Source organism: Mixophyes fleayi, chromosome 1 (genome assembly GCF_038048845.1).
Source record: "Mixophyes fleayi isolate aMixFle1 chromosome 1, aMixFle1.hap1, whole genome shotgun sequence".
NCBI lineage: Eukaryota > Metazoa > Chordata > Amphibia > Anura > Limnodynastidae > Mixophyes > Mixophyes fleayi.
This window is the reverse complement of record NC_134402.1, coordinates 108,050,796-108,074,559: the sequence shown is the minus strand read 5'-3', so window position 1 is coordinate 108,074,559 and position 23,764 is coordinate 108,050,796. Positions and strand designations below refer to the sequence as shown.

Below are 23,764 nucleotides of genomic sequence, written 5' to 3'. Positions count from 1 at the left end.
ATCTGCAGGAAAATAATATATTATATATTAATGTTCTAATCGTTTATTATACAAGACAAGAAGGTGACAGATCCTGTAAAAGAATGAAATTCCTGTACTATTGTCTGTGCCTCATACGCAGCACACCTTTGGGATCAGTGTTAGGGAGTAATAAACAGTATCACGGACAGTAAGTACTGTCTGTAAGGTGGAATCTGATAAAGCTGATATAGGATCTATATCATTCTTACACAGACACCTACACAGCAAGAAGAGAGGTGGTTCCAATAATTGTAAGCGTCACTGGAAATGACAATAATTTGTGCCCAGCAGCTGCAGCTTTGCCTGCTCATTGGCTGCAGTAAGGAGAAAAGTCTTAACCTGACCTCCATATGCATATTTAACTAATTGGGAGCAACAGCCAGGCTGCACACCAGCCAGCATGAATATAACAATGTAGGTGCCAAGTATCTATGAACAAGCCTAACCACATGTTTCCTGACTCCTGGCTGAACCAGAAGGTGTCAAGAAGAGGACTCAGTGACATGTTCCATGCCATTAGGGAGAGGTAAAATTACTGCAGGAGTGCAAAAGTTACCCCAACCTTGTCCGTCTTACTTTAAGCTTTACAGAGAATAAATTTGAATACTAGTAAAGAGTAGACCATTTCCAGGACAATAAGGTGGGTGGAACAGAGGGGTGCATGAAATATAACTGTTTTAAGTTGATGAAAGTGGAAAGAGTATAGCCCCTGGAGTAAATTGCATTTGCTCCTTTTTTATTATTTTTTTTGCTTCTGGTTTTATGCAGTGTGAATGTAGTTTGTATGTGTGTGGTGGTGCAAAAGTTTACATGTTTACTCCACATATATACATGGGGGTTAGGTACATCAGTGTACTTTATTTTAGGGTCATATCGAAAAAGATTGGAAAGAGATTTCAATTACAGGATAAAATATTTAAGTATGTTTCAAGGGCTGGTGAGGAATTTTTCCCCATTTGTGGGTAATCACAGAACCTTTTCCCCACAAACACTTTTTTATAGCTTGTACTTTTTATAGTACAGCTTTTGTACCTTCTAAGTGCACTTTATATCAGAAAGTGAATTAATGCACATTTCTGCCAATGTAATTCCAACATTTAAATGAATGATAGTTACATACTTATAGGGCCTGATTCATTAAAATGCATGTAATTCGGACATATGCACGTTCGTATTCAACTACAAGCGGATCAGAAGAAATGTCTCTTGTTAAATATGAGTCAAGGTGCGCTCTGCTTCGACAGACACAATACACTGTAGAATACGTCAAATACATACAGTATGTGAAACATAAATACCCAACAGAATGCACGGAAAAACAAAATATTCCATTACCTGTTAATAATATAGTAATTAATAATACATTTTTCAATTAAATACATTTATCAGGATGTTATCAATGTCTACTGTACACTTACACCTGACCTGTCGCAGGTGCGACAGAAAATCACATATCTTTGAGATGCCCAAACTTGGATCAGATGCTGCTGCTAATGCCGAGCTTGGCACGCCCTTACTGTACAATGACTACGCGCATACGTCCGTTCCTCTCCCCATTCCGCCCATGAAATCGTAGGCTGCAGTATGGGTGCTTTATAGTTGACGATGAATGGGATGCTCTTGCACTGACTGGCATATAGTCAGTTCTAGGCATGTGCAGAGCGATTTTACGCATCAGCACACACACTCCTTAATTAATCAGATTTCCAATATAAAATACAGATTCGTAAAAATGTTTTATTGTATATGTCACCCAAAAAAGAAGTATGGAGTGGCTTTTACAGACTGAAAAAAATTGAATTTCATATTGTTATTTTGATTTTCTGTTTCAAAATTCTGAAATCCCTACTTTAGCCATACTCAAATCCATAATCTTATATTAATAGCATAAGGCAATGTCTGACTAACTGGAAGCTCTGTTCCTCTTCCATGATACCATTTATAGCAGAAGCCTGGATGACGGCTGTTTATACCATATGTGTTTTATGTGCTTTAATCAGTCTATTTACCTTGAGGTGAATTATATTGTTACTGGTGCCATCATTGGCAGAACTCAAACAGGTGTTTCCGTACAAGTAGACTCATTGAGAGGTAGTCATTTCCCAAAAGAATATATCTTCTAAAGCAATGTAGTCCTAGAGGCAAATGTATTATAGAGCGCTTTTTGCAAAACACTGATATTCTGCAATTTTGACAGCAATGTGTTCAAAGGCAAATCTTTCACCACCAGTAGAAGACCAGTTGATTAGAATGTATAGAATACTTATAGATAGTGGTCCATAAAAGGTAAACAGTCATGGCCAAAAGTTATGAGAATGACAAAAATATTATTTTTTACAAAGTCTGCTGCCTCATTTTTATTATGGCAATATGCGGATACTCCAGAATGTCACAAAGAGTGATCAGATGAATTGCAATTAATTTCAAAGTCCCTCTTTGCATTGACACTAAACTTTATCTCAAAAATAACAGTTACACTGCATTTCAGCCCTGCCACAAAAGGATCAGCTGACATCAGGTCAGTGATTCTCTCGTTAACACAGCTGTTGCCGAGGACAAGGCTGGAGATCACTCTGTCATGCTGATTGAGTTAGAATAACAGACTGGAAGCTTTAAAAGGAGAGTGGTGCTTGAAATCATTGTTCTTACTCTGTTAACCATAGTTATCTGCAGGGAAACACGTGCAGTCATCATTGCTTTACGCAAAAAGGGCTTCACAGGCAAGGATATTGCTGCTAGTAAGATTGCACCTAAATCAACCATTTATCGGATCATCAAGAACTTCAAGGAGAGAGGTTCAAAAGTTGTGAAGAAGACTTCAGGGTGCTCAAGAAATTCCAGCAAGCGCCAGGGCTCTCTCGTAAAATTGATTCAGCTGCGGGATTGGGGCACCACCAGTGCAGAGTTTGCTCAGGAATGGCAGCAGGCAGGTGTGAGTGCATCTGCACGCACAGTGAGTCGAAGACTTTTGGAGGATGACCTGGTATCATAAGGCCAGCAAAGAAGCCACTTCTCTCCAGGAATAACATCAGGGACTGACTGATATTCTGCAAAAGGTACAGGGATTGGAGTGCTGAGAACTGGGGTAAAGTAATTTTCTCTGATGATGAAATCCCTTTCAGATTGTTTGGGGCATCTTAAAAACGCTTGTCTGGAGAAGGAAAGGTGAGCGCTACCATCAGTCCTGTGTTATGCCAGCAGAAAATCATCCTGAGACCATTCATGTGTGGGGTTGCTTCTCAGCCAAGTGAGTGGGTTCACTCACAATTTTGCTTAAGAACACAGCCATGAATAAAGAATGATACCAAAACATCCTCCAAGAGCAACTTCTCCCAACCATCCAAGAACAGTTTGGTGACAAACAATGCCTTTTCCAGCATGATGGAGCACCTTGCCATAAAGTAAAAGGGGCTTGGGTATCAAAACATCAAATTTTTGGGTCCATGGCCAGGAAACTCCACAGACCTTAATCCCATTGAGAACTTGTGGCCAATCCTCAAGAGGTGGGTAGACAAACAAAAACCCACAAATTATGACAATCTAAAAGCATTGATTAGGCAAGAAAAGGGGTGGCCATCAGTCAGTATGTGGCCCAGAAACAGATTGACAGCATGCCAGGGCGAATTGCAGAGCTCTTCAAATAGAAGGGTCAACACTCCAATTATTGACTGTTTGCATAAACTTAATGTAGTTGTCAATAAAAGCCTTTGACACTTATGCAATGCTTGTAATTTTACTTCACTATACCAGAGCAACATCTGACAAAAAGGTCTAAAGACACTGAAGCAGCAAACATTGTGAAAACCAATACTTGTGTCATTCTCAAAACTTTTGGCCATGACTGTACAGTCCTGTGCCCATGCCTTCAAGTAAACTATGCTACCTTACATAAAAAGATTTGGCACAGCTGAAGGAGGCAGGGTGGAATAACAGTAAAACTCTTAATGGTTGTGAGAATAATAACTTCATGTGTGCCATTTGTGCTAACCTTCTCTTACTCTGCCCTCAGGTTTACTCCAAACCACTGCAGATGAATTCTGTTTCTACCATGGGATGAGGGACAGCGGACTGTGCTTTCCAGACTTTCCAAGAAAACAAGTGCGAGGACCAGCATCAAACTACTTGGACCAAATGGAGGAGTATGACAAAGTGGAAGAGATCAGCAGGTTCATATAGATAAATGTTCTTTTATCTTGCAAAACATCTTTTTGTTGTTTGACAGTAAATTAACTCAGTCTGCCCTGATGTTCAGCAGCTGTACCCTCCAGATGTTTTGTTCATCTGCTGTTTATGTGATTGCCTGGGAACAAATGCCTTTTTAATATTTTGGATGCTTGTCATGCTTTTCTCAGTTGTTAGTATGTACTTCCGACCCACATTGCTCTCCCACAATTTTGTTTATAGATTTTCTGTTGTAATTAAATCTCAGTTTAATTTATCCTTTCTCTTTTTATAAAGGAACCAAAAACAAAAATAAGTAATGAGTATAGCACTATTCTTTTTCCTGGACATTAAAGTTACCAGGGAATTCACTGGTGGGCCACCAGCACTAACTGACTTATTTAAAGTGTTTGTCAAAATTGCGAAAGTAACTTTATAACACTTGACTGTCTAAGATAAATGAACCAGATACAATTGAGATTCATTTGTAACATAAAAGAAGTATAAATCTACACACAAGGAACCTGATTCAGAGTTGAATTTGCTCCAGTGTGTGTTGCGTAATTTGCCCACACTCGCATTTCACTCTCCTGCTGGTCTTTGTGACTGGCTAAATGTTTTAACATTAGGTTGATAGATACTAATCCTAATTATATCTGCTAAAATGACAATAAATCAAGACATTCAGCGCTCTTTGGTACTCATACAAATAACAAAAACAAAACTTAACATAGATATCAAATGGATAATAAATGTCCGTAATGTTCAGTCCCCAATGTTAGAAACTTCAAATGAAGCGGTGATTACGCTGTGCAGATGGTAGCTTCAAAGTGATAAACACCTCACCGTCACCTTCATAATTGTAATAAAAGATGGGTTCCTACCAGATAGTTGAATAATATAGGCATTCAGAATACACGAAGAGATTCTTCCAAATAGTAAATTACCGGAACAAGATCCCTGTACTTTCCTTTGTCTCCAACATGGATATTTGCACATTAATTGATGTGCGAATTATATCTGCTGCTGTTGAGTCACTTTCTGTCTTTTCAAAAAGACAATGAAACCCAAAAAGTGACATTTTCGCACACTGATCATTAAGGTGAAATGCAATGTTTAGTGTCACCCTGACTTTGTATTAGAGAGAGATTGAAACCTGAAAAGCTCCCCACTCCTAAGCAGCTGTTTAAAATTGTCAACGTACAGTTCTGAAATATGACAGGTAGAATGATGGACAGGTTTAGTTAAGGAGAGCTATCATGAAATTGATAACAAGTTGAAAGTTTGAACATCGTTTCCTACAGACGTGCCTTTGACACTAAAATCTTACTGCATCAATGAGAGACCAAAGCATGTTGAAGTTAGGGCTTCCACACGGGTGTTGTTAATGCATTAATTAAACAAACTACATCCAAGAATGGTCAGTGTCATATATAAAAATGCTGGACAGCCCTGGTTGCCTATAGTTGTGACTAGAGTGACTGTGAGAGGAGTTCTCAGTGCCTCTCCAAGAGGGATGATTGTTGGGTTGTGTTTGGCAGGAGCTCCAATAAACAAGACCACTCAACTTGCTAATGTTTCAGGAACACCATTGTCCAAGGTAATATCAGCATACAACGCCAAATGAAAATCATCATCAGCAAAGTTCAAAGGTGGGTGGAAACACACACGTCGGGATCGTGATGTTAATTTAAAGTGCTAGACAAAACAAACCAACATCTACAGATCAATTGACTGAAGATTTCAATCTGTGGTATGAGCAGCCAGTTTAATAAAAAAAAGTCTAATGAGAACGGCACAGGGCAGGATCTCATAGTCCTGTTTTAGCGCATAAACAGCTGGAAATGCACATTTGCAAGTTCAGTGATGCAAAGAGTACAGACAATGGGCTACCTGTGAAGGAAGGAGATATGGTCAGATGAATCGTCCTTCAACATGTTTTTGACAGATGTATGAGTGCATGTTTGGTGCCAACATAAAGAATTCTACAGCCCCGAGTGCTTGTTTCCAACAGGGAAGGGTTCTGGAGGGTCTGTAATGATGTGGGGTGCATTTTCCTGGTATGGCTTGGTGCAGTCCTTCCCTGAGAAGGTGGAATCAATGCTGATTGCTACTTTATGGTACTGAGTGATCATCTTTGCCCTTCACTGTAGCATTTTTTCCTGAGGAGAGATGTGTCTTCCAGGATGATAATACCCCCATCCACAGAGCATGTACAGTCACCAAATGATTTGATGAGCATGACACCGATGTTATCCATATGTCATGTTCTTCTCAGTCACCAGATCTGAACTCAATTGAACATTTATGGAATATTCCGGAAAAACACCTGAGGCAGCGGTTTCCACCATCATCAACCAGCCATCAATGGGAGTGACTTTCTTGTGAAAGAATGGTGCTGCATCCCTCCTGCAAAATTCACATGTGTTGATTCAGTGCCATTTTAAGTGATTTTATATTGGTATTTACATTTTGTTGCCTTGTATAAGAGGCATTTAACACAAACCGTCCTGCACTGGGTTGACAGGATCCTCATCACTGCACTGTACTGTGGCTAATGTTTAGATACTTGAATTGGCCAAATCTTGACCTAGCCCTTCACATTTGCTGAAGTACGTACGGGCAATAATTGAGTTGACATACACTATGTTGCCATTACCATTTTAATTGGCCACCAGTTACATTAACCCCACCCACTGAATTGAGGGAATACAGCGCCTACATGTTATTAAAATAAATAATATCTATTTGTTGTCTTTAAAGGTGAACAAAATAAATATCTAGTGCTTGAATATTAATTGATTGTTACTGGAGGTTATTTAAAAAAATAGTGTGCACAAATTCAGAGTAACACAGAGACATTCAGCTGATGCCACTGGTGAATGAGTGATGCTACAGTTAATGCATTTCCACTTCTCAGCGTGATAAAATGTAGCAGACATTAACATATTATATTTGCCATTATAAATGTTTTGCAATATTTCTTATGATGTAATGCAATAAAAACACTCACATATGTGTGGTAATAAGTACAATAAGAGCAAAAGACATTCTGTCAATAACAGTCAGAACATTTTTCCTGCACTTGCTAAGTCCAGGTAAATATTGTAGCCTAAGGTGTTTACCAGGACTTAGCATGTTCATGAAAAACTTATAGAAACATATTACATATGTATTGTTTTGCTGTGCAGTATGAACACTTGATAACACTTTACATTTGTTTGTAGGAAACACAAGCACAACTGCTACTGCATTCAGGAGGTTATTAGAGGCCTGCGACAGCCTGTTGGAGCTATGCACAGTGGGGATGGATCACACCGTCTCTTTATCCTGGAAAAGGAAGGCTATGTGAAGATTCTTAGTCCCGAGGGAGATTTGATAAAGGAGCCTTTCCTTGACATACATAAAGTGGTTCAAAGTGGAATTAAGGTCAGATATGAATGTGTTTTAATAATATATAAAATGTGTCTCGTGTATTTTTCTGCACTAATAAGAATGTCTACCATCTCCATATATTAAACCACATAGAAAATAAGGTGGTTGCCCATAGATTTTTGCAGAGGCCTCTAAGTTTTGAGTTAGGTTGAGTATGGATTTTACAACCCTGTGCACGCTTGGTTCAAATTTGTTATGGTTTCTTAAACAATCTGATACAATAATCTGATATCCTATGTTATCTTTCCCAAAATGTGTCTATTTTTGGCTAAGGTAGGTGTATATTACCCCCAAAAAAATAACCTAGACTCATGTCTTAGACTCACATATCTCTCAGTTATAATCGCAGGTCGGTCGCAATGATAAATCTTTAACTTGACATGCTTAGTTTTAGATGCATGATAAGCTTTGCTTGATAGAATTAATGCAATAGACTCTTATATCTGTTTTAGTCTATGTGATGGAAGTATTCACTGTTTTTCTATGAACTGAGCAAACTTTAGGTACTTGGATATGGTTGATTGTGTGTCCAATTTGGGGGGGGGACTCAAGTCATGGAGACAAAGGGTTATATTTGAGTGACTCTCACAAAATTATTGGAGACTTGGCAAACAAGCCACTAATGATTTAAAAGAGGTATTCTTTAAAGTTGGAGACACTTATTACATACAGATTTTTGGCCTAATTGTCCAATTTGGCCACATAGTGTTTGGGTTTAATTGACAAAGTTGTCTGACAACTGAACACACAAAGATCATGAATTGATTTTTTTTCTAAAAGAATTCTGATTAAATTTTCCCATTCTCTCTTATAGAACACACATAAGGGCTGTTTTTGAGTTAACTTAATTGGCTAAATTGACTAGCAAAAACACCATGTGTTGCAGAGGAGGGCTAGAAAATTTTATCCTGGGGGCAAGACCCAATTCAGCAGCCTATTAGGAACATTTTAAAGGAAAAAATCTAGGTGGCCCAGTGAGCAAGCCCAAGGTAGCCCACTATAGGAATGGTCCGGGGGGCGGATACACCCCTGCTCCCAGACCAGCTCCCCCTGACGTGTTGCCAGGTTAAGATTAAATTGAGAGTCAATTTTAGTTACATTTTATTCATGTATTTAAAAATGATATTAATACCAGATTGTGAACCTGGAAGCATGCAAACATGAGATTGAAGCATGCTGTTGAATCAGAGATAATAATATTATATCAATGATTCCCCAAAAAATCACTTGCTACCTTGTGGGAGAATCAGGTTACTCTGAAACTCAGTGAGGCGGTATTAGCTGTCCCACAGCCATTGATTTTAGTGTCTGCCAAAATATTTCCACTTCACTATCTTGTTCAAGTCATTCTCAATGTGTATTTCAAGGATGTCATTATTTCACGTAGCTCAGTGCTGTGTGGCACGCCTCTGAGCCAAGCAGAATGAGCACTTGTGTTTCTTATTATGTGGTTTCAAGAGTACAAGTAGAACAATTATTTCTTTTCCAGGAAGGTGAAATTATGATAACAACAAACAATTTTTTCCAAATCACTCACAATATTGTAGTGGTTTGATTATCACTCAGATATTCATATACATGAATCATGTAACTAATGTAAATACTCTTTATGTATCCTAAAAATTATTTGGAATCATGAATCTGTAGATCCTCTTTTCAAATTTCATGGGACATTTCCATAAGTTACAGTAATTAAAAGGCAGGAGGGGTCCGCCAGAGAGAGGTGTTTAGTGTCTGTCACCTATAAACAGTGGTATTCGGAACCATTTGGTGACCTGCAGCAATTTTTATTCGGTTCAGTTTGTGCCTAATGCCTCAGTAATCCCCGCAATTCCCAGTGAATTGATAGATTCGATATTGGTTCAGTCCACATGATGGCTGCCTCCACCATGTGCTGAGTCAGGGCCGTCTTTCCCATTGGGCACAATGGGCAGGTGCCCGGGAGCGCTGCAGCCCAGGGGGGCTCGTTGGATGAAGCAAAAAAAGAAAAAAAAGAAGAAAATACTTACTGTGCTGTCAGCTGGCGATCCGGCTCCCTCCCTGGTCTCCCTGGCCCATCTAGTCTGCACATTTGTTTGTGTGTGTGTTTGATTTTGTCTTGTTTTATTTGTATATGTGGTTCTTATGTTTTTTATCATTTAGATCTTCATTTTAACAACAGTATATGTTTTTCCCATGCAAAATTAATTTATTTTACTATTTGAGTAAACTGCTGGGAGACTATTTAATGGCTGAATCACCGTCTCTGTAAAAATAATCTTCGTTTTTTTACCTTTCACTATTTCTCCCTCCAATTTCAAAGTGTGTCCCCTGTTGTATATATGACAGTATGTTTGTTATACATGTTAAGTAGTGTAAAGGAGCCCCCTACTAGCAGTAAGTCAATGGTTAAGCTATGTTGAATATAAAATGGCCATAAAATAATCTAATGCTAGTTGGATTCAAACTCTAAAGTGGTAGATACTATACACAAAACAGGAGTCCAACAAAATTACCAGTCACCATTGAGTATTCTGTGTGTTATTTTTTTCATCAACTGGTAACAGACACACAAAGTGTTATATAATATTTACGTTGAGATGATTTTCACTTTTTGGTTTTGTAGAAAAAAAACACCTTTACGTTCCCTTATACATGGATGGAATATGTCCAAGCTTGCTCAATCGAATCTCCTTTGGCTTCATTTAAATATCAGCAACACGCATCTGTCATAACGGTTATGTCTGTTTGCACCGTTTATCTCAGAACATAAACTAAGTTATAATACTCCTGACGACCACCAAATCAACCCATTGTACAGCCAATCCTAGTGTATCTTTTCAAGTACTGAAGTTTTTGATTTGAGATTGCAGATCAATTGTTTTTGCTGTGCCTGGTTGTATATTTGTCCCAAATAAGTGCTACACTATCATTTATTTCCAAGTAATCCATATGCTTACTGAAAAGGCACCTACTAAAATATGTGTTATAAAATGAGTTCCTTCAGGCATCTATACAGTACACTGCTCCCCACAAACTGTGTCGTTTAAGGTTAGCAGTCAAACAACCTTTGAATGGGGACTGAAAAACTATGTAATTCTTTCCCCAAGTAAGAGTGCAGGATCTGTCTTTTTAATACTAACATTTTTCATTAGTGATAATATTTTGGATGACCTTAACTAATGTTTCTTATTATATGAAATGAGTTACGAGCTCATCATTATCTTAGTGCACAAGGTTCGCAGAGAGGGCAACATCATTTCATAAAATTACATGTTGCCAAGTTTAATTTGTACATCACCTATAAAATCCTATTTGTAATCTACTAATTATATAAACAGAGCAGATCTTGTAGTTTTTATAGATGTACACACCTTTCTTCTGGCAAAATTACAGCTTTTCAATTACTCTTAGAAAGTAGGACATAAAACATGAAAGTTACAGCTGTACTTTCTGCCTTCATGCAGAATAAGATCCATAAAATTGTATTATAGTTTAAGGTAGACTAATCTCCAACAACATCATTGTTGCCTTGTGCCTAGTATGTACGCTAGAACTAGCTTACTTTTACCTTTATGTTCATGCAATGTGGATACTTAGGCATTGTGTCTACCTTCCCTTTTCCTTGTTTGTGTTAGCTTTGCTTGATATGGGCTTGGCCATGTCTCCAGCTACATTCTGTCGTAACACAGCAATGTCACACTCTTTGTTGCCCCAATCTGTTGGCAGATACATGAACAGGGATGGAATTCCACATCTCAGGGCCCCATGGCAAAGCTTGGGATGGGGCTGAGCAATGCAACCTTCCAATAATCCCTCTTTAGATCTCAATTAAATAAATAACTAATTATGTTTTTAATAAACCACTCAATTGAAAATAAGATGAATTTGCAATTTAGTAATTCGTGAGTGCCATTCCTTTATAACTTGGAACAAGTGTCACTTAGATAGACATTACCAATGAATGCGGCCTGTGCAAGAGAATGACCAACAATCATGATCTAGATAACTTTGGCACTTCTGGTTTGTCTAAACGCAAAAGGCTAACTAACGATTGGAGTGCAGACAGCACATCCAATCATTGTAAGGCATGTGTTAAACATTGTGATTTGCTATTTTTTTTTTGTAAACTTGGAACTTCTGTCACTTTGTCATTAGTGCAGTGAATAAAACTGCACGTAAGCAGTGCCTTGTAGGAGAACATTGTACAGTAAGCAACCAAAAAGGCTTAGATTTCTGAGTTTTTCTCTTATTCACTCACTTGTTTTTTAAATAGTCAGAATAAACAAAGTAAAGTAAATTCCGCACTTTACACAGTCCAATTTCCAGCACATGCAGTCCAAACTGACATATAGGGGCATATTCAATTTTTTGCGAAAATGCCAAAAATCTAGCGCTCTGCGCACTATTAGCGTCATTACAGTAATAGTGCGCATAAATACCGGTATTACGGTACTTTTCTCGCTGGATTTCAGCACGCAGCTCCCTGAGCCGCGAGCTGAAATCCAGCTTACTATTACCGTAATACCAGTAATAGTTTTAACGCCACGGGGAAACTAAACAATTGAATACCCCCCATAGAGACATATGTAAAACAAATAGAACACTACGTTGAGAACACATATAGCCCATTGTCCAGCATAGACAACTTTATGTCCATCATATACAATACCATAGCCAGCAAACTGTAAATTAAGGGGTGAACGTAAAAACTTTTATGAGAGAAGGAATCTATTTTAGATAAGTGGTCCAAACACTGGCAAATGACAGTTGTCATATATTGAGAAAAATCCTCCCAGCAACACAGCTGTGAACCAGTAAAATTGCTGCTAATCTACTTGTTCATAAAAATGCAGAATCCTCAGTTACACACATTTGCAAATGTATGGTAAGCCACCCGCCTCGTCAAGGCGCCTTTACCTGATAGGGTGGTCCTAACTCTAAACAATGACAGTCCCTTTATTGGGTCATACATTCATGTGTTTTTAGATTTCTGTATAATTGTCATATACTATCAGTTATATCTCATGTTAGAGCACTAAGGGCCCTGCAGGAAATCTAATTTGGGTCTTACTAACTGACAATGTCACCAAATTTTATATATTGTATCTAACAACCAGAAACCACTTTTAAAAGATAATTCCACTTTCAAAATAAATGTCTTCCAAGAAATATATTCTATAATTTACTATATAATATACTCTCCTTCAAACACATATATTTTTGTTTGGATTCTCTGGGTACTGTCTGACCTCCCCCTCCCACTCTATTTTGTGTTACCTTATCTGCAGGTGTTAGCTCTCAGGACACAAACACTATCTGGTGCAACTTGCAGGTAGCTTTATCATGCATTGTTGCAATCACATATAAGAATTGTCATTTATTGCCACAATCAGTGCTGTGATGTAACTGCAGACTGCCCTGAGCCCACTGCAAACATGTAAAGCAAGAAACTACTGGGATTTTCTAGGATCACTATAATTAAACAAAAACAAAGACACATTTCTTAGGCAAATATTTGCTTTATTGTGTACATTATTTAAAGATGGAATTATTCTTTAATGGCTCCTGGTCCATGCACAGGAACAAGGATTTCTCACTTCTTTTCTATAACTGCAACTCACATGTTAACACGATGGTGCAAGAATATGTAATACATTTTTAAGGGGGATGGGAGGGACCACGACAGGGAAATACATTAAACACAATATGCACGTTGAGACAATTTATTTAAAAAAAATCACCATCTTTTTTAATTATATCACCCTATATCTTTCTAGTCTGTGACTCACTATGTTTCTCATTGTAAGCAGATGGTTGTATAGTCTTTCTTATATTAACATTAATGTCTGTTATTAATGGGAGTATAATTTATCTACATGATAGTTGTTGTCTATTTTATTTTGCTAATAAAAGTTGTGAGGAAAGTTGGCATATATTTAATTATAGGAAAGTATACACCTCTTAAAACCAAATGACATAGGAACTTTGTAATTACCAAAGGGGTACCTCCATTAAAGCTCACTCTGGAACTCAGTGGGAGCTGATTGGATATGTGACAAACACCTGTGTGAACAGCTCCACCTATAGGTTAAATTGCATACTACAAGTTTTTCATAATTATTTTTGGAGGGACCACTGCTGCTACAAAGTTGTAGAAGTGACTAAAGGTCAGTAGTTTGCTATAGCCCTAAAGAAACGCACAGGAAATAACAGCCCTTCCAGTATGACTTTTCCAACTGGTACAAAATGCTCTGCTCCTGAAAGTCCCACTTAGTTTATTATTACAATTGGCTGTGCTGAATGAAGTAAAGAATGAATGAAATAATTAATGTGAAATGTGCTTTTTTTTTAAGAAATCATTAAATCAGCCAAGGTAACTTTAATTGTAAATTAAGAGGGAAGTTTGAGAGCAGAACATTTTGGTGAAAAGGGTCATGTTGTATAGAGAAATAATATGAACTTAAAAAACTTAAAAGATATTTCTGACCTATGGCAAAGATGATAAAACTGATCCCTTCACATGACGTTATCACACAGATGCTTAATAACCTGTTGCCATTCTCTGTGCTGACAGTCACTAATATGCAGGCAATCTCCCAGGGAATCAGAACTGTAGAGCATACTAGAGATTACCTTATCCCTAATGACACTACTTACACTAATACACGCTCACAGCTGTACCAATCTCCACTCTGAACCTCACTCTCTCCTCCTGTTTCAGCTGTGTCCTCTTCCACTTAGAATGTAAGCTCTCTAATGAGCAGGGCCCTCCATACCCTTTGTTTTCATGTCTGCATTTACTTTGTCTGCCTTGTATGTCCCTGTTTTACGTATGTTCTGTATTCTCTACTATCAGGTGCTGCGGAGCCCTGTGCTCCTCACAAATACAAGTTAAAGTTACAAATAAAAGTTTTGCGATAACAATAATAGTAATACTGTATACTAACCAATGTGCTGCTCATGATTCTGTGCCAACCTCACTTTGAAAATGAATTTCTCCAGCTGCCTCAGGGCAACAGGAAATATTATTTGTGGGACATTTATGAAACCATGTCCAAGGATAAAAGGTAGTGTTGGCCATTCGTTTAAAAGATGATAGCAAACAGGCTACTATGGGCAAAACTACCTTATTCCTTTGCACCAGTTATCATAAATTTCCCCCTGTGTTATGCGCTGAACCTGCACCCAGATGCATCCAATCCTTCAGGAGTCCAAGACAGCTGCCTATTCTGCCATTTTCTGTGGAAAATCCTGTTTATGTGCGATTTTAAATTCTCCATATGTTACAATGTTTCTGTAATATACAACATTGCACTGTATGGCAGATGGATCAGTTCGTCAGTCCTACAAGGAGTTGTTCACACTTCATGCATGAGTTCATCTTGTAATTGGATATCCCCTCAAGTGTTATTTGTGGACGTCCTAATGAGTATGACAAGAGTAGAGGCACTGAGATCCTGAAAGGGCAGCATTTTTGTGGGGGAGCACCTTTCACCTATCCTACTAGCCAAGAATGCTGTTCATGGAGCCTTAGGAAATTCCCCCTTTCTTGGTTTTGTTCCTATTATCTTACATTTCAGATTCTGGGAAAAGAAGATAATACTTCATTGGTTTACATACACATGTGTACATTTCAATGTTCTCTGTTTCCTTGAGAGGAATCCCAAGGAGCCAATTAACCTAACGTGTTCCCAAACAATTCTCTGTTTGGAAAGAATAATTTTCAGTGTGGGTGTTCCTTGAAATTGTATGCTTCATACCCTGTTATTACTGAAATGTGTGCACTGCTTTACAGAGAGCCAGCTACGTTCTCATGCACAGTATAGATTATTGCAGTATCCCACACACAGTGCAAGATAATCCCTGTTTTGATTTTGTTAGGCGTACAAATCCTTTTTGAACGTTTAGTAATTTAAAAAATGTAGAAATCCCATCTGTATCTAGAACAACGATGTGTAAACAGAAATTGCTTCATTTAAATGTTTTAATTAGGGATTTATTTGGTTAAAACAGTAGTGTGACATGTTTAAAGAGCTTTTTCTATGGAGAAATCAATGCTGGTTTTCATCGACATAACACCATACCGAAAATGTTTTACTTACTGCACGGCTTGTCCATTTAAAAACTATAAATTCAAGATTGTACTAATTGCCTTTGTAAAAGCATGGCGTATTATTGTGCTGATTTGCTTTTCTTGGCAGTTGCTACTTTGCGAAAGTTTACAAAGTTTGATATGTTTAATAGTATGTAAATTATATGTTTAGTAAAATCACTTCCCCTCAAAACAGCCTTTTTCTGTGTGATCTGCCATCAAGAGAAAAAAAAGTTGTTGTTTTTTTAAAGGGAGCGCATATTTTATTAATAAGTATGCTTTCTTTTTACTTTGCTTTTCCATATTTTTTATTGTTATTATTATTACGATTGTTATTGTTGTTATCCTTCATTTTTAAAGTGTCCACATATTTCTCAGCGCTGTACGTTTAGCCGATCATAATACAAATGAGTAACATACAACAACATGAGACAGAAGGTAAAGATGAGCTTACAATCTAAGAGGAGTCGGAAACTATTGTCATATAAGGTAGCGGAGTATCAGTTGTGACTGGTGGTGGTGAAAGTTTGTGTGTCTACTGTAAGGCAAAAGCATTATTAGCCACCAATATTAACACAACCATTAGTTATTGGAATGAGGAGATACAGTGGAAAGTGGAGCAATAAAGTATGAACTAGTCTTTGTAGAAATGATAAGACAGTCAGCTGCTGGCAACCATGACTGTCCTTCACCATTTAACTTTACTAACCACCTTCCTCTTCTGTTACTGGAGAAGACCTTCGCTTTCTGCAGCATAGGCACTCTTGTGGTTATCTGCCAATGCATTTGGCATCATGCTCGTTGTTGGACACAGGGTCAGGACATTTGATATTTGCAGGTGTAGTGGCAGCAGCTACAACCACCAAGGAGATCACCAATGGAGAACCAGAGATGGCAACAACTGCACTGAGATCTTGGAAACCTGGTACTTGGCGTCCTTGGCACCACCATGTGTTTGGTATACACATAAAATGGGAGTTGATCACGCCAAACTGGGGGGTGCCACGTCTCCATGGGTGGTGCCTGGCCCTTAAAAAGCCTTAAGCTGCCACCAACCTACCTTCTAGTTTCCTGGGAGTCGGGACAAAGGTGCTCCCAAGTTTCCTGCATAAAGGGCAGCATGGAGGTATGACTATACTAATATATTATAAATGTATCTTTTATTCCGTTTTTAAAAATCTATTATTAATAGTACAGCCTGAGAAAACATCTAATTGTAATGTACAGTTTTAATCCACATACCACTGTAGACAAAAAATGATTAACCCTCACTCTCCTTCTTGTACTTTCTGCTAAATATCTTAGGCATTATTTAAATTAGTGTTGGGCATAAAGCTACATTGCTGGACCCCATAGTGAAATCTGGAGGGGGTACAGAGGTGCAGTCCATCCAGCTTCAATGCACTTGTGTCAAGATGATACATGGTACAACCAGTGGCCAAACTACCCCAATTGTGTAGTGTGCAGCGGCTACAGGTCCCTGCTTATCAATGTGCCCCTGCAAAGGTGGTAGATCCGAGTCTGGATGTTGGTGTGATCAGTAAGAGCAGAAAGGTGGAAGACTTCCGGGAGTGTGATGATGATGTCACAGTAGCTTCTCAGGAGCACATTAAGCATACTCCTGCCAACACTTGGGATGCTTACACTCTCACTACTATCCATTAATAGTTATACTTGCCCAGAAGATGGCTAACTTCTTGCAAGCATATAAATATGTGACTGTAGAAGAAACCAATCAGTTGTAACACACAGTAAAACTACAATATGTTTATATATTGGCTGTGTAGTTGCATTTTGTTGAATGGTTAATATTTTCTGTAAGACACTTTATGAAGCACTATATGAAAAACTGTCAGTAAATAAAATAAATAATATTACTATTATAATTTTAGGATTCATTTATTTATTTGTTCGCTCGTACTAGCAAATGAGTCTAGTAGTGTCGCTACCTCTAAGTGATATAAGAGAAGCCAGCTTTTGATAAAGGCCCTTGTTACAACTCTAATTCACCCATAACTAAAGACCTTTCATCTGTACATTCCTGCAATGCTTCTTAATTGAACTTTCAAGGTACTGAAAGGGTAAATATCCCTCCCAGACTCAGCAAACTGTTTAAATTACTTTAAGAGAGAAGTTTAGTGGATTTTTACATTACAGACCTGCATTCCGAGGGTTTAAATTTCAAATGGCATGTCAGTCATTATATTTAGTTGAATTATTTACCCGTCAGTTTTTTACAGCATCCTTTCTCTTTAAATTTCATTATTGTTTTAGTTGTGCGTGTAATTCAATTCCATTCTTGTAAATATAATTTTATTGTATTTCACTTGGTGAATATACAGTATTGATGTCTAAAATATTACAGCCAAGCTTAATAGTTTAGTTGATGTGTATTATACAAAATGGCACTATTTAAATAACTTTTTCCATACTTTTCTTTTTAAAATCACTTTTTCCATAGCTTTCTTTTTAAAACTACTGGAATACCTGCTGCATCTCTCCCATCCTTTTTCATTTGCATAGAATACCAGTAGCTATGGAGTGGGAGAAAGAGAAATACGCTAATAACTAAAAAATAATGAAATACCATACATTAAATATAAGTGGTTTGTAGTGTATTAATGAATTATAAAATGTTAGACGATTGCAATAGGTGTACTCTAATGAGGTTGCAGGTATACTTATATAATAAACTGCTGGGGTGAAACATCTTTAAGAGTTTAATGCAGAAAGTTCCGCTGGCTCTCTGAATTGAATACTACAACAGATAGCAAACCAAACACCTGTCCCTTTGAAATATTACACCACTGCTAAGCTTAACATTCTGCAAGAAAAATAACAGCAGAGGCTAAACACAAAGCCAAAACTTCGGGCCAACCAAAATAAAAGTGATAGATTATTTAGTACAGATTAGTCAGTGAAGGTGCATGAGGTATTATAAATTAATCATAAATACACATCATAAATGCTTACATTTATTGGGGAATTGCCGTTGATTTGGGGCAGAAGGAACTCACTGTAACAGATTTAATTAAAAATCTGTTTGGACATGCGTGGGACCCGTCTATTTCAAAGCTGACACTTTCTTTAAGGACCCCTGACAGAAAAGGATTTATAAAGCATATGTCTTGGGCCTTATATAAAACAACCCTGTCACCCATAATCTCAGGGAGAAGTTAGGGATATCAAAAATCCAGTCTCTGTTTTGGTATTGGGCCTCATTTACAATTGGACACGAGTCCCGTTTTAAGCATGAAATGCACTTTTTCTTTCTGTGTATGCATGTTCACATACATGTTCTCTGCACAGTGGATTCAGCCGCATATGCACCTGTCAGAAGGTGTATCTGTTATGGGTGGTCTTCCCCTGTCAGCAGCAGCACAACAGGCCTTTTGCAGTGTGTCAAAAATATGTTTACGCAATAACCCCCCCCCCCACACACACACACAAACACACATACACAATGATCCAAGCACCGGCACTCATATCCTCAGCTGGTTACTGAAATTGTGAGTGGGACAAACAATGTGGGGTCCCGTGTAAAAGACACAACCAGCACCAGAATATGACTGGCTGTGCTGGTCACACGATAACGGAAAACCCACAGCTGTAACCCAGCTTCAGCCTGTTCAACACGGGGCCGATTGGGTTGGGTATATTAGCGGTTGTAGAACTACAAGTTCCAGCATTCCCATGGCTGCCAACATGCTCGGGCATTTATAGTTGCTGGGAACTGTAGTGCCACATTAACTATTGTTTCAAAAAGCACATATATTGTGAAAAAGTATTTTATTAAACACTCCCCGACACCTCTCTTCTGTCTTCCAGGTTTTAATCAATAAGGAAAATTTAAAAGAAATGTAGAAAAATTTTTGGCATAAAATTTATCTAGATTTGTATCAGTTATGGTGATCACCCAGGGCCGTAACTAGGGCTGTGCGACAGGGGAGACTGCCCAGGGCACAATGCTGAAGCGGGTCGCAATTTAGAAATATTTTAGGTTCATTTGGTTAAAATTGAGGGCTAGGGGGGCGGCATTTGTCTTTCTCGCCCCAGGCGCTAGAATTCTAAGTTACAGCTCTGTGATCACCTACAATAAAGGTTAGTCGATTTGATCAATTTGGGAATAAAATCAGCCAGGTATTGGCTATCACCTCCACAGTCATGAGGCTGATAGGGTTACAAAACCGTTTCACAAAGATACCGGGATGAACACATGAAATGAAAGCATTATGTGTGTGGATTATAAAAAACTACATTCTATCAAACCCATGTATTGACCAGAGCGTGCTCAGTATGACATCTTCAAACTGCCAGCTTCCGGTACATTGGCTCTGAATGATTTAAGTGTCACAGGAACTTCTGCCCACATCATTAATTAATTTAAATATTGCATAGCCCGATAGCTTATTTTTCTCAATATTGATATATGTGTTAATAACAGTATATTACAATTAGGCTTGTTTTTCAGATTGTACCATTGACGTTAGATTTTTGAAAACCACCTAACAGGTACACATTAAACGAATGTACTGGATGACCATCCTAAACATAGACTTAAATCTACAACAGAATGACATAAATGGAAGAAAAAAAAATCACATTTTTAAATGACTTTCCACAATCTAGTCAAGCCCTCTAATTGGAATGGGGCATTGCCAACATATTGATGATTTGAAGCAGTGTAAAAGCAATTCCTCTTGTAATGTGCAGAGTTAATCAACAGGCCATTGTAAAGTGCTATGGAAAATGCTGATGCTATGTAAATAAATGCTATTATTATTATTATTATTATTATTATTATTATTACTAATAATAATAATAATTGGTAAAGGAAAGGTTGGTGTAGGTCATTTAAAGAGGCGCCACCAATTAAAGGTATTGAAACAAGAAAGAGTATGTTTTGTGCGTTATTAGCTGTTATAAGTTAAAGAGGTATCACATTACCTGCTGTCAGAGCATAAAATAAACTTGGATCATATTCCTGCAAATTAATGCAGAATTATAGATGATTCTGTAGTGTTTAGAAGCTCTCACTGCTGGTCATCTATAAAAGTTACAGCAAGGTCTCAACATTGAAGATACTATATTTTCTTCCATTTTCATTGGGTTTCCTTTGGGCTAGGATGTAGACCAGTGGCATATCGCTCACAGCTTCTGTCATTGTCTTCTATTTACAGAAGACAATGGCTTGCAGGCAGCTATTTAAATTATTAGCTATAGGTTTAAATATTCACTGTATCATATATATTACAAAAATATTTGTAGGATATGCCTATTCATTTTATCTCAACTTGTATTTAAGGATTAGTACTTATTTTAATCATACATTTTCAGAGATTCCTAAAATAATTTTCTATTTTGGCTCAAGAAAACATGCTAATTTGTATTGCATCACCAGTCAATTGAGTTTTTAGAGAACAAGTATTTATCCATTCTTATGGTAAAAGCTTCATCTGTAGTCATATGGTATAATGGAAAGATACAGTATGACTTAAATGTAACATGTTTTCACATCTTTGCTCAGTCATGCATGTCTTCTACGTCCCATGAGCAAAGATACGTAATTTGATTACCAAGGGGATAAATGATCATAAATCCAAGTCTCAGTTCCTAAACCATCTCTCAAGAAATTGTAAATTTTTAAATCTGTTCTTTCTCAAATGTCAATTTATTTTACTTTGTCCATCCTATTTGTAATCCACCATATGTCAAAGACCAGAACAGATTTTGTTCTTGAAGCTTGACTCGGTTTTGACCTGGGAGCTTTATGTTTGGACCATGACTGATCAAACCATACAGCTCCTTGTGGTAGGAGATATGCCAGCACAACACATAGTTACACAGGGGGCCGCTCTTGTGCCGCTTCACAGAAGTACTAGTCTGCTCTGTATTAGTACAATCTGAAATAGGGCCCTCCCTTTCACACAGCCATAGAAGCATAGGCTGTATAGCTTAATCAATTATGCTAAACTTGTCCCTAGTAACAGCAAGATAATAACCTCACTCTGATCCAAAATGTTTTTATAAGTTAAAGTATTATTAACAACAGGTACTACAGGTGTGTTGATTGGCATGTCTTGCACGTTCATTCATTTTTATACACATAAGGGGACATTTATAGAAACTGATCCACAGTTAACTGTGCTGTAACAACCAATCAGAAGTTTGCTTTCACTTTCAAACAATTACCATATACCAGTTGTCATAAATGTTGGTTGAGATCAACAGTTCTCCTCTTTATTTTAAAATAATGTCGGTGGGTAATGGGGTTTTAAAGAAAGTCCTATTTTCATCAGATCAATAGCTGACTTCATCAGGGATTCCACTGTCATGATACTGACAGACAGGGGTTGCTCTACCAAAACCTGTCACCTAACACATACTAGGAAGTGAATTCTGGGATGTCCCTTTCCTCTTTGTAAGGCATTCCAATCTCATGCTTCCTGAATGAGTAGAAGGACTGGAAGACCCAGCTTAGATAGGTAACCACATTTCACAGTAAAAAAAAAAACATGTAACAAAACAAACATTTACTTGAATGTAATGTATAGCAACTTGGCCTTGAGGTTTTATGAGATATTAGCAACTGTGACTATTGGCCTATACATAGGCTGGTCAAGGGCATAATCCAACTTATAATTTTAAAGTACAAAAAAAAAAAAAGAATACCTGACACAGATAGTCAACATAATGTTTTATCTGAATCTTGGTGAATGATGATGATTGTTTTTTATGTTGCTTCATCTATCATTATTTAAAACTAGTACTGTCAGGGGTATTTGTTTTAATTGTATTTACTACACTTCTTAATTTATATGGATATAATTGTGGCAGTACTATTGGCCATTGGCTTCTTGAAAAAAATTTTTTTAACCTGGGGCAATATTTGAATTTATTGCATATCGCTCCCGCCTCTTCTGTCCGCCGCCACCTCTTGATACCCCAATGCTGGCACTCCAAATTCACCTGCTTCCCTCAGAAGTGCACTCGTGCTACTGAGTGCCTCTGGAGGAAATCTCACTCCCTAGCTGACTTCCTTCACTTCAAATTTATCCTCTCCTCTTACAGCTCTGCCCTCTCCTTCACTAAACAATCTTTCTTTAAGTCCCTCATTTCTTCTCAGTCCTCCAATGCCCACTACCTCTTCGCCACATTAAATTTTCTCCTCTCTTCCCCCCACCCTCCTATCCCGCTTTCCCTCTCTGCCTCCAATTTTGCCTCCTTTTTCTGCTCTAAAATTGATGCTATCAGATTTGACATCTCCACCTTGCACCATCCTCCTGTCACCGTTATTGCTCCACTTTCCTCTATCAACCATCTCTGGTGCTCGTTCCATCATACCTCGGACTAAGAATTTCACTCCCTTGTCCTTTCCTCTCCCCCTTCTACCTGCAACCTGGATCCCATCCCCTCTCACCTACTTCGCTCCCTCTCCTTTACTGCTTGGTCCTACCTTGCACACCTCTTCAATCTGTCACTCTTCACTGGCATAGTCATCTCTTCCTTCAAACATGCCCTTATCTCTCTCATCCTCAAAAACCCAATCTTGACCCCTCTTATCTCGCTAACTACTGCCTTCTACTCCCTTTTGCCGCAAAACTACTCAAGATGGTTGTCTGCAACCACCTCACTAGACACCTTTCGGACAATTCCCTCCTTGACCATTTCCAATCTGGCTTCCGCCACCTCCACTCCACTGAAACCGCCCTGGCTAAAGTTATTAACGACCTTCTCTAAACCTAATCTAAGGGACTCTTCCCCTTGCTCATCCTCATGGACCTCTCCGCAGCCTTCGACACTGTCGACCACCCCCTTCTGTTGCAAACCCTCCTCTCTCTTGGTCTCTCTGGCTCTGTCCTCGCTTGGTTCTCCTCTTACCTCGCCAACTGCTCCTTCTCTGTATCCATTTCTGGTTCATCCACCCCCCCCCGACGCACTCACTGTAGGAGTTCCTATGGGCTCGGTTCTGGGCCCTCTACTCTTCTTGATGTACACTACCTCCCTCCTTCAGTCTCCAATACCATCTGTACGCTGACGACATTCAACTCTACATCTCCTCTCCCGATCTCT

General features: G+C 38.2%; 1 protein-coding gene across 1 annotated transcript in view; it reads left to right on the top strand.

The window, feature by feature from the left end:
* Positions 1 to 23,764, top strand: part of HHIP (hedgehog interacting protein) — a 112,151-nt gene that overhangs the window by 17,433 nt on the left and 70,954 nt on the right. The window contains exons 3-4 of the mRNA XM_075199217.1: positions 4,031 to 4,187; positions 7,410 to 7,611. Of these exons, the coding sequence (XP_075055318.1) occupies positions 4,031 to 4,187; positions 7,410 to 7,611 (359 nt within the window). The remainder of the gene's footprint in view (positions 1 to 4,030; positions 4,188 to 7,409; positions 7,612 to 23,764) is intronic.